The sequence below is a fragment of the Mobula birostris genome, chromosome 11 (genome assembly GCF_030028105.1).
Source record: "Mobula birostris isolate sMobBir1 chromosome 11, sMobBir1.hap1, whole genome shotgun sequence".
NCBI classification, from domain to species: Eukaryota; Metazoa; Chordata; class Chondrichthyes; order Myliobatiformes; family Myliobatidae; genus Mobula; species Mobula birostris.
The window spans coordinates 48,998,834-49,008,914 of record NC_092380.1 but is presented as its reverse complement, the minus strand read 5'-3'; the positions used below and the strand labels follow the sequence as shown (position 1 = coordinate 49,008,914).

General features: G+C 40.0%; 1 protein-coding gene across 1 annotated transcript in view; it reads right to left on the bottom strand.

Annotated features, from left to right (window-relative positions):
• Positions 1–4,878: 4,878 nt before the first annotated feature.
• syt13 (synaptotagmin XIII) overlaps positions 4,879–10,081 on the bottom strand; it is a 30,817-nt gene continuing 25,614 nt past the window's right edge. The window contains exon 6 of the mRNA XM_072273110.1: positions 4,879–5,183. Coding sequence (XP_072129211.1) covers positions 4,879–5,183 — 305 coding nt within the window. The remainder of the gene's footprint in view (positions 5,184–10,081) is intronic.

Sequence of the window (10,081 nt, the reverse complement as noted above, 5' to 3'; positions counted from 1 at the left end):
AAATGTCAGCTTTGTTTGTGGTCACTTGATTTCTGAGAGGTACTTCAGACCGAATGGAAATTTAATTCCCATTTCAATGAAGTCAGTGCTTCATGCTGTAGCTCATTAAAGCTTCATAGTTGTTTCAAGTGATCGGTCAGAGATCATTTATTCATTCTGAATGAAATTGTTGCCTTGTTGAAATAAAATCATAATATTTAGAACGAAGCAGTTAATGGCCTGTTTGGATGTTTAGGTTTGAAGTGAGCAGAGTCAGCAAAGATTGAGGGGAAATAAAACCTCGCTACATCGGACAAAGAAATCCCCAGCCAAGAAGACAAAACACCTGTAGACCTGCCCCACCAAGTTTCCATTTTGAGCTACACAAGTGTATCTTCTTTTTTGGCGTGTGCCTGCGTGCGCGTGCATCTCCGTGCGTGTGTCTTTTTCATGGCTTTTACAAGGCGCGGAGAGACAGACTGTGCGACGCGCCACGAGGTCGAGTTGCGACTTCGACACTCAACCCAGCACGGATGGAAAGCGTACTCGGGAGCGGGCCCGACTAGTTTCGAACCCGGGAACCTCCGCTCCTGGGTCCGGCGCCGATGTTGTTGCGCCACATATGTATCTTGATAGCACATTACTTCTTCTTACAGTATGTGTGAAGATCACCCAACCACTCCTAAGACAGGTGATTGATAGAGCTCCGCACATATGTAGTAATATTCAAATTCTCAGTGAAATTGAATTTGAAAGAGACTATTGTTGAGTGGTCAAGAATTATTTGGCATGAGAGACAAAGAGCAATATTTCTGAATACAGCTTTATCACAGGAATAAATCAACAGATTGAACTAAGAGTATCTAAGTAACGGTTTATACATCAGCTGAAGAGACAGCAGGGATATAAAGAATCGGTCTGATTTTGAAATTACATGAAAATTTACCTTCAAATATTCTGAGTTACTAACCATGACTAATTTTACTGGACATCTGTTAAAATGTTAACATAATGAAGGGTTTAACATGGACAGATGGTAGATATCCACATTCCTGATTTTGTGCATTGCCTATGTGAAGTTTGCACATTCTCTGAAGCTGAAGGGATTTGAGGAGAATGTGGGGAGAATAACAAATAGAACTACTATAGAGTTAGTATAAAAATAAGTTGGTTGATGATCAGTATGGACTTTTCTATACTGTATCTCTCTAGATTGTATGATATTGAAGGAATAATTCAATCAATGCATCGTGAGAGACTGAATATTAGAAATATTGAGAATATAGAATAAATTGATCAATAATGAAAGGTCAGATAATGAATGGGTGATATCAAGAAAGGATAGTGTGAAAGAAAACTGTGTCTTGTAAAACGTGGACATTGACTAAAAATGAGCAAAATATGGGACAACAATTACACCACCATGACTGTCTGGGAATCCCAAGATTCATCACTGTATATTTAATGGAAACTTGAATGGATCATTTAGTATCTCCACCTCAACAACAGGTATCTACTTTTATAACCTCACTGAACAAAAAATGTAAAAAAAATAATTTGACTGAGCGTTGGAGAAAGCAACTTTGAGGCCTCCAATGATCTTTGCATGGAAATCTGTCACATCCACGAATTCGGCAGCGCAGTAGATATGGCAATTGCGCTTGTGAATATGCATGTGTCAGCTAATTATTATTTCATTGTGATAGTATTTAACCCCATACTTGTCGAAACTTGGACACGGACACATCAACGCTTCGCTGCCTGCTTGCATTCCGTCTTGCCTGAGAGATTGGACTATCAAGTCAACTGACTCTGAAGGTTAGTGGTATTTGTTTTATTCTTAGTTGTTCTTTTAATTTAAACTAAATTAAACTAGCTTAGCGATGAAAGAAACCTGTCGATCCTGTTTTGATCTGTAAAATTGAGAGCATATCCTAATTGTCTCTGGAAAAATTGTGAAAGATAAAACACTGAGCAAGATTTGAAAAGGTTCCTTCTCTAGGTTTCAAGGTTTCCCAAAGACTTTTCTCTATGTTCCCAGGGTTTTCTTTTTCCGGTTGTTTCCAAGGTTTATTCAATGTGTTTAGGGTTTTTCAATGCCCTCCCCACCTCGAGGATTCCCAAGCCTCCTTCTTGGCCTTGCTCGAGGTTTCTTGATCTTACTTGAGGTTCTCAGGTCTCTCAGTCTTTCTGGATCCCTGAGTCTCCCTGCCTCTCGAGTTCCCCATGCCTCCCTCTCAAGTTTCCCCAAGTCTCTCGAGTCATCCCTGGCATCTCGCTGGGTACGTGGTAAGGTCCAGTACCTTGTGGACTGGGAAGGGTATAGACCAGAAGAACACACTTGGATCCTGGTGAAGGACATCTTGGACAAGTCGTTGATCCGGAAATTCCAGCGGACACAGATCTGTGGTGCCTCAGGGGCTATGCCTAGAGAGGGTGGCCGTGTCACAATCATGGATTTGGCAGTGCAGTAGATACGTCAATTACACTTGTGAATATGCACATGTAAGCTAATTATTATTTCATTGTGATAGTATTTAACTCCGTACTTGTCTTTGTAGTGCTTGTTGAGACTTGGACATGGACACAACAACACTTTGCTGCCTGCCTGCATTCGACCTTGCCCGAGAAACCGGACTGTCAAGTCAACTGACTCTGAAGACTAGCGCTGTTTGCTTTATTCTTAGTTGTTCTTTTCAGCCGCAGTGTAGGCTTCGTTTTCCATTTGAGAGTATTAGTTAACTGTCCTGGTTGGCCTAGCGTTTACTGTTTTCTTTTCCCTTTAACACTGTTTGCATTAAAGTCTATGAACTATCGACCTGCTTCAGCGTCTCTCACTCAGCACTTGGGCCATATCTGAACCGGTTGACAGAAATAAAATTGCTGTATGGTTTTATTCCCAAATATCCCAGTTTCAATTTCAGGTTATACAATCTCGTCACAGTTCTCACAAAAAGAGCGAATGGTTTATTGGTGTCAACCCTACCAAATCCCTTAATCATTTTGATAAGTTGTCACATTTCTAAATCCACAAGTAAGCAAGCCTTGTTTATGCATCTTTATAATTTAATATTTTAAACCATACTATCATTATAAAGTCATAATTTTAGCCCAAAACTGTGTGCAGTATTCTAGACAGACAGGGATTGATATGGTATTTAATTTTTTATAAATTCCATCTCTTTTGAAAAGATTGACATTCCATTGTTTTTTTTAAAAATACTTTTGTATTTGTATATTAGCTTCAAATAATTAATGTATCTGGACATATGAATGCTTTTGGTCTCCCACACCTTCAAGTAGAACTTTTGGCTGGTCATTCAAGTTCAAATGGTTAAAGATTCAAAAGACTTGAGGTAAATGTTGATTAAAATAGTCAATATAGAGTAAAGTCGCTTGTTGCTGCAATCATGTTGTAATACCATTTTGAGCTTACAATTTAGTCGGTAAATATCCCCACTTTTAACACTCCTGCTTGCAAAATGCACTGCTTAATGCTGCTTTGTGCCTTCCTTTAGCTGAAAGTACTATTTGGAACACTCAGTGGCAGATATCCAATGAGTTTGTTAAACACAGGAACATGGTGATAAGTGGATATAATTTCAGGATAAACAGACATGACCCTTTGTCCCAATCAGCTGAAGCATAAAAAGTTAATGTGCTCCTGAGTTCAGTTATTTGAAAGAGTTGAAATTTAACATCACATCCAATTTTAAGATAAAAAAATGTTGAGGAATTATTTTCCATTTAGAACTGTCTGCTTCTTCTTCTTAGCAATGAATTAAAAGCAGGAACTTGAATAATGATGTTTGAGAACATTTCAGGTGCAGCTACATCAAGACCATATTGTGGCTTCTCAGTTAAAATGATTGAACCTCAATAAAATCAGTTAGGTGATGATGATGGGATACCACAAATAATGGATTAGTAAACCCATCTTCATCACATTAATATTTCCACTTCAATGATTAGAAATTGATTTCTGTTAGAGCCACCAGTTGAAATGTGGCAGAGTACGGCACCACATCATGCAGGTGAGACTCCATCTTCATTTCCACATGGCTGGAAATTTGCACTCAGTTACTAGGCATCCTCAGGCAGCTCAGGGTTGAAGAGGCATTCAATGTTGACCCACTCTTTTGCTGGTAATGGTCCTCTGCTGTATCCTGGAAGAGAATAGGTCATGAATGAAAGGGGCAGGTGAGGACAGTGTAAGGCAGTAATTCAGAGAAGTGAAGGAAAGGTGCTGATCAGAAGATGGTGAGGACAATTAGAAAGGAGGAGCTTGGGAAGATGTGATTGAGTTATTAAGCATATTCAAAGCTGAACTAGAATTTCAGTCTAAAGAAGAGTTGAGGGTTACAGGGATTAACAAGAAAATGAGGGTGAGGACACTGATCAAATGAGATAAGAACTTTTTGAATGCCAGAACAGGTTACAAGGACCTCCCTCTTTTAATTGAGGGAGGAAGGAGCGGCAGGGAGGGAAGTTGATGAAGTAGAGAGAGGGAAATTGAATGGAGGAGATACTCATAAGGGGGCCAAGCACAGATTGGCATTCGTCTTTGGCACTGAAGTGGGCCTCGTGAGTTCCTCTGAAGGACAGTTAATTGGGCTGCAAACAGACCCATTAAAAAAAATTAACTGTGTTCCGTGCAACCATTTTACAAAAGAAGCCACAATAAGAAGTAGGCCCCAAGCTGCAGGGCTCAGTACACACTTCAGCTGCAGCCACTGAATAGCTTTTTGTTTAAACCTTTCCCACTATGTGAGCACTGGGATTTATATAGTTTATGGAAAACTGAACATTGGCCATGGCATCAACGGGTGCAGGAAACTTTGGAAATGAATCTGCTGAAGCTTGAACTTTGCCAGTGAATGTGACTGAGCGAGAAGGTGATTATTCATGCAGTTTATGCCACATTGCAATCTGTTTCTTGGGGTTGGCCAGCATTTCCTGCCAGTGACTTAACTCTAAGTCAGTGTAATTCATACCGAGGTTACATTTTCCAAGGAGATGATTTTGCCCGGTACAGTCCTGATTCAATAATTCCAGTTCAAGACTGGCTTTGCATAGCATTTCATAAGGACACTCAAACATCATCATCTCATTCCACACTGGGTTAATCTTGTGCTTAACATGTCTTGTATGTTTTCTCTTTAGCTTCAAGGATTGGTGCATGAGAGTGAGCTTGACTGACATACCTAAAAGAACCAAATCACAGATGATTAGAGCACAAGTGTGGTAACATATCCTCTAAATAGACATTAATAGCCTTAATCTGGCACTCAAAATGACACATTTTTTATGTTATTCCTTAGAATACATACAAAACTTCTGTAATAATAAACACAAGGGATTCTGCAGATGCTGGAAATTCAGAGCAATACACACAAAATACTGGAGGAACTCAGCAGGTCCATAGGACCATAAGGCTATAAGAAAAAGGAGCAGAAGTCGGTTATTCAGCCCATTGAGTCTGCTCCGCCATTTTATCATGAGCTGATCCATTCTCCCATTTAGTCTCACTCCCTTCCTTCTCACCATAACCTTTGAAGGCCTGGCTACTCAAATACCTATCAATCTCTGACTTAAATACACCCAATGACTTGGCCTCCACAGCCGCCCGTAGCAACAAATTCCATATATTCACCACCCTCTGGCTAAAAAAATTTCTTCAGATTTCTGTTCTGAATGGGTGCCCTTCAATCCTTAAGTCATGCCCTCTCATACTAGACTCCCCCACCATGGGAAACAATTCTGCCACATCCACTCTGTCCATGCCTTTCAACATTCGAAATGTTTCTATGAGTTCCCCCCTCATTTATCTAAACTCCAAGGAATACAGTCCAAGAGCGGACAAACGTTCCTCATATGTTAACCCTCTCATTCCCGGAATCATTCTAGTGAATCTTCTCTGAACCTTCTCCAACATCAGCACATCCTTTCTTAAATAAGGAGCCCAAAACTGCCCACAGTACTCCAAGTGAGGTCTTACCAGTGCCTTATAGGGCCTCAACATCACATCCCTGCCTACACTCTATTCCTCTAGAAATGAATGCCAACATTGCATTCGCCTTCTTTACCACCGACTCAACCTGGAGGTTAACCTTAAGGGTATCCTGTGCGAGGACCCCCAAATCCCATTGCATCTCAGAACTTTGAATTCTCTCCCTGTTTAAATAATAGTCTGCCTATTTATTTCTTCTGCCAAAGTGCATAACCATACACTTCCCAACATTGTATTCATTTGCCACTTCTTTGCCCATTCTCCCAATCTATCCAAGTCTCTCTACACACTCTCTGTTTCCTCAGCACTACTGGTCAGGCAGCATTTATTGAAATGAATAAACAGTTGACATCTTGGTACGTGACCCTTCTTCAGGACTGGAAAGGAAGCAGGAAGACACCAGAATAAAAGGTTGGGGGAGGGGAAAGAGGACCAGCTAGAAGGTGATAGATGAAGCCAGGTGGGTAGGAAAGGTAAAGGGCTGGAGAAGAAGGAATGTGTTAGTAGAAGAGAGTGGACTGTGGGAGAAAGGGAAGGAGGGACACCAGCCCTCTTTTCCCCTGGCAGATTATTTTCTGAAAATTTTTGTTTAAAAAGAAAATACCAATAATTTAGACTGAATAAATGAATGGCTAATATTTACCTCTTGACCAACATTACTGGGTCACAATGTACAAGGCATATTCAAATAATATTAAAATAGGTGGTATTGTAGATTGTGAAGAAGGTTATCACAATATTGCAGAGGAAATCTTGATCAGCTATGTAAGTGGGGCAAAGATTAGCAAACAGTTGTTGCATTTTTGGAAGTCAAACGGGGATAGAACGTACAGTGTAGGGTAGGGTCCTGAAGAGTGTTGCAGAGTAGAGGAACCTACTTTGCTGAAAGTGTTTGATGAGTTAGTGCATTGCCTGTAAGAGTTAGGATGTTAAGTTGCAGCTGTACGATACATTGGTAAGAACCACATTTGGAGTATTTTGTACATTTTTGGTTGCCTGGTTATAGAAAGATATCACTAAGCTGGAATGTGTGCCAAGGCTTACAAATATGTTGCCAGAACCTGAGGACTTGAGCGAGAGAATGAGCAAACTTGGATTTTATTCCTTGAAGCATAGTAGGTTGAAGGATGATTTCATAGAGGTGCATAAAATCATGAGGAGCATAGATAGTGTGATTGTATTTAGTCTTTTCCCAGGGAAAAGGAACCAAAAACTGGAGGGAATAGATTTAAGGTGAGTGGGGGAAAGTTTTTAAAGAGATCTGAAGAGCAATTTGCTCACATAGGGGATGGTGCATTATGTGGAACGAGCTGCAAAGAAAGCACTTGAGGTGGGTACAATAATGACATTTAAGGGGCATTTGCATAAATAGATGGATAGGAAAAGTTAGATAGATACTGGCCAAATGCAGGCTAATGGGACTGGCTTAGCTGGGCACCATGGTTTGCATTGACCAGATGTGCCCAAATGACCTGTTTCCACCCTGTACTACTCTATGACTAAAACATTATCTGTGATTATTAAATCGTTGCTTGTACTACCTGGCTACGTGCAAGGTGACTAATACAGTGGATTCTGGTAAATTGAGCCACATCGGGATCTGTACATTTTGGCCCAACTAGCTAGTTTCATGATAATAATTTTAAAAGTTCAAAGCAAACTATATTATCAAAGTATGTCACCACATACAACACAGATTCATTTTATTACAGGCATACTATACTCAAGCAAATTTGCAGAACAATAACTATAACAGGAACAATGAGAGATCAACCAGAGCGCTGAAGACAATAAACTCTGCAAATTCAAGTATAAATAAATAATGAGAACATGAGCTAATGAGATAAAGAATCTTTAAAGCCAGATCATTAGTTGTAGGGACATTTCAGTGATGGGACAAGTGAGTGTAGTTATCCCCTTTTATTCAAGAGCCTGATGGTTGAGGGGTAGTAACTGTTTTTCAACCTGATTGTGCGAGTCCTGAGGCTCTGTAGCTTATATCTGGTGGCAGCAGCAAGACGAAAGCATGACCTGGGTGGTGGGGATCTCTGATGATGGATGCTGCTTTCCTATGACAGTGTTTCATGTAGATGTTCTAAATAGTTTTTAGGGTTTTACCCGTGATGTACTGGGCCAAATCTATTACCTTTTGTAGAAGCTATAAAAAAAACCTACTGTTCTTCTGATTAACAAATTAGGTATTTAAATGAAATACAGAACAAATCAGAACACTACCAATAATACTACAGTACTATAGAATTGCATATTAGTTACTAATAATTATCGAGAGAGGAATTCATCTAGTGGGAAAGATCATGGACTGCCATCATACAATGCTTTAGTTGATTGCATCCTCTAAATCTTCATTTTCATTGTAACATTCAAGATGATTGTCAATATCGCTGGAGGAGCTCAGCAGGCCGGGCAGCATCTATGGAAAAAAATACAGTCAACATACCAGGCCGAGACCCTTCATCAGGACCAGAGAAAAAACGATGAGGAGACTGAGTAAGAAGGTGGGGGGGGGGGGGAGTGGGAAGAGGAAGAAACACAAGGTGAAAATCATCTAAAATGGCCTGAAATGGACTTCTCATCTTTTTTCTCCAGTCCTGCTGACGGGTCTTGGCCCAAAACATCAGTTGTATTCTTTTCCATCTATGCTGCCTAGCCTGCCGAGTTCCTCCAGCATCTTATGTGTGTTGCTCGGATTTCCAGCATCTGCAGATTTTCTCTTGTTTGGTACTGAGGTAGTGAAATAATTTCATTTTCATTTCCAGCTGTTTCTGCCCTCTCCACACCTGAATACCTGAAATTGCAGTGAGCAAAATAGTTCTGAATAATCTTACTGCTGATTTCTTGCCAACTATTAGTGACAAAAATCACTGCTTTTTGAACACAAACACCCACAACTGATGCTATTTAAAACTGTTTGCTCTAAGCATAGTGTAGTGTCTAACGGCCACACAAGTACATGCAATTGACACTAGTTAGAAACTGTTCGGCAGCAGTCTCTTGTTCTAATTAAGCATCATTATGTCCCAAATAAACACAAGGATTCCCCGCAATTTTCTCAATTAGATTTTGTTCTTTATCCCAAATAAGTGGCTACCCTGATTAGCCAGTGAATCAGAATCCACTGTATTTCTCTTATAGTAGCAGTGCTAGTTGAAAACAACAAACAAATCTTGAGTGCCCAACCAAATCATTATTTAAAACTAACTGAATATTGTACTCAAGATAAATTATAGAGATTAAAACGACACAGAAGCAAACCTCTAAATTGGCCAAGGTCCCCAAGTGGTGCAGAGCTGACGGAATCTTAATCTAGATGGATTAAATCTGACAGTGAACCTGTCTCCACAGGCAGAAAATGGAAAAATGTTCTCAGCGCTGTGGCTGAATACATACACCACTCACAGGATATACTTAATTGTAGAAGATGCCTTAGTCTATTTAAGAATGGTGGAAATAGGAGTCTGCTCCGCCAATCCATCATGGCTGATTTATTCTCTCTCTCAACCCCAGTCTCTTGCCTTCTCTCCATAAATATTGATGCCCTTACTAATCAAAAAGCATCACCTTTCCAAGAACTATCCTTTTACTCTTTATCCTCAGCTTTCCAAAAAGCTATTCCTTTACTATTAATATCCATCATGAACAAGTCAAAATAGCATTGCATATGATACCCAGGGCTCCTGACAGTGGAGAAATGCTTCAATTTACAGTGAGGATTGGCCTGGATTATATTCTTAAATACTGGGCACGGTTAAGACCAAAAGACCATAAGTTAGGAGCACAATTAGGCCATCAAATCTTTTAGCAATTCCATCATGGGTGATTTATTATCTCTTTCAATCCCTTTCTGCTGTGTTCTCCCTGTAATCTTTGATGCCCTTATATTCAAGAACTCATCAACTTCTGTTTTAAATATACTAATAACTTGATCTCCACAGCAGTCTGTGGCAATGAATTCTACCGATTCACCACCCTCCGCTAAAGTAATTCCTCCTCACCTTTGTTCTAAAAGGGCATCCTTGTATTCTAAGGCTGTGCCCTCTGGTCCTAGACTCCCCCACTATGTGAAATGTTCTC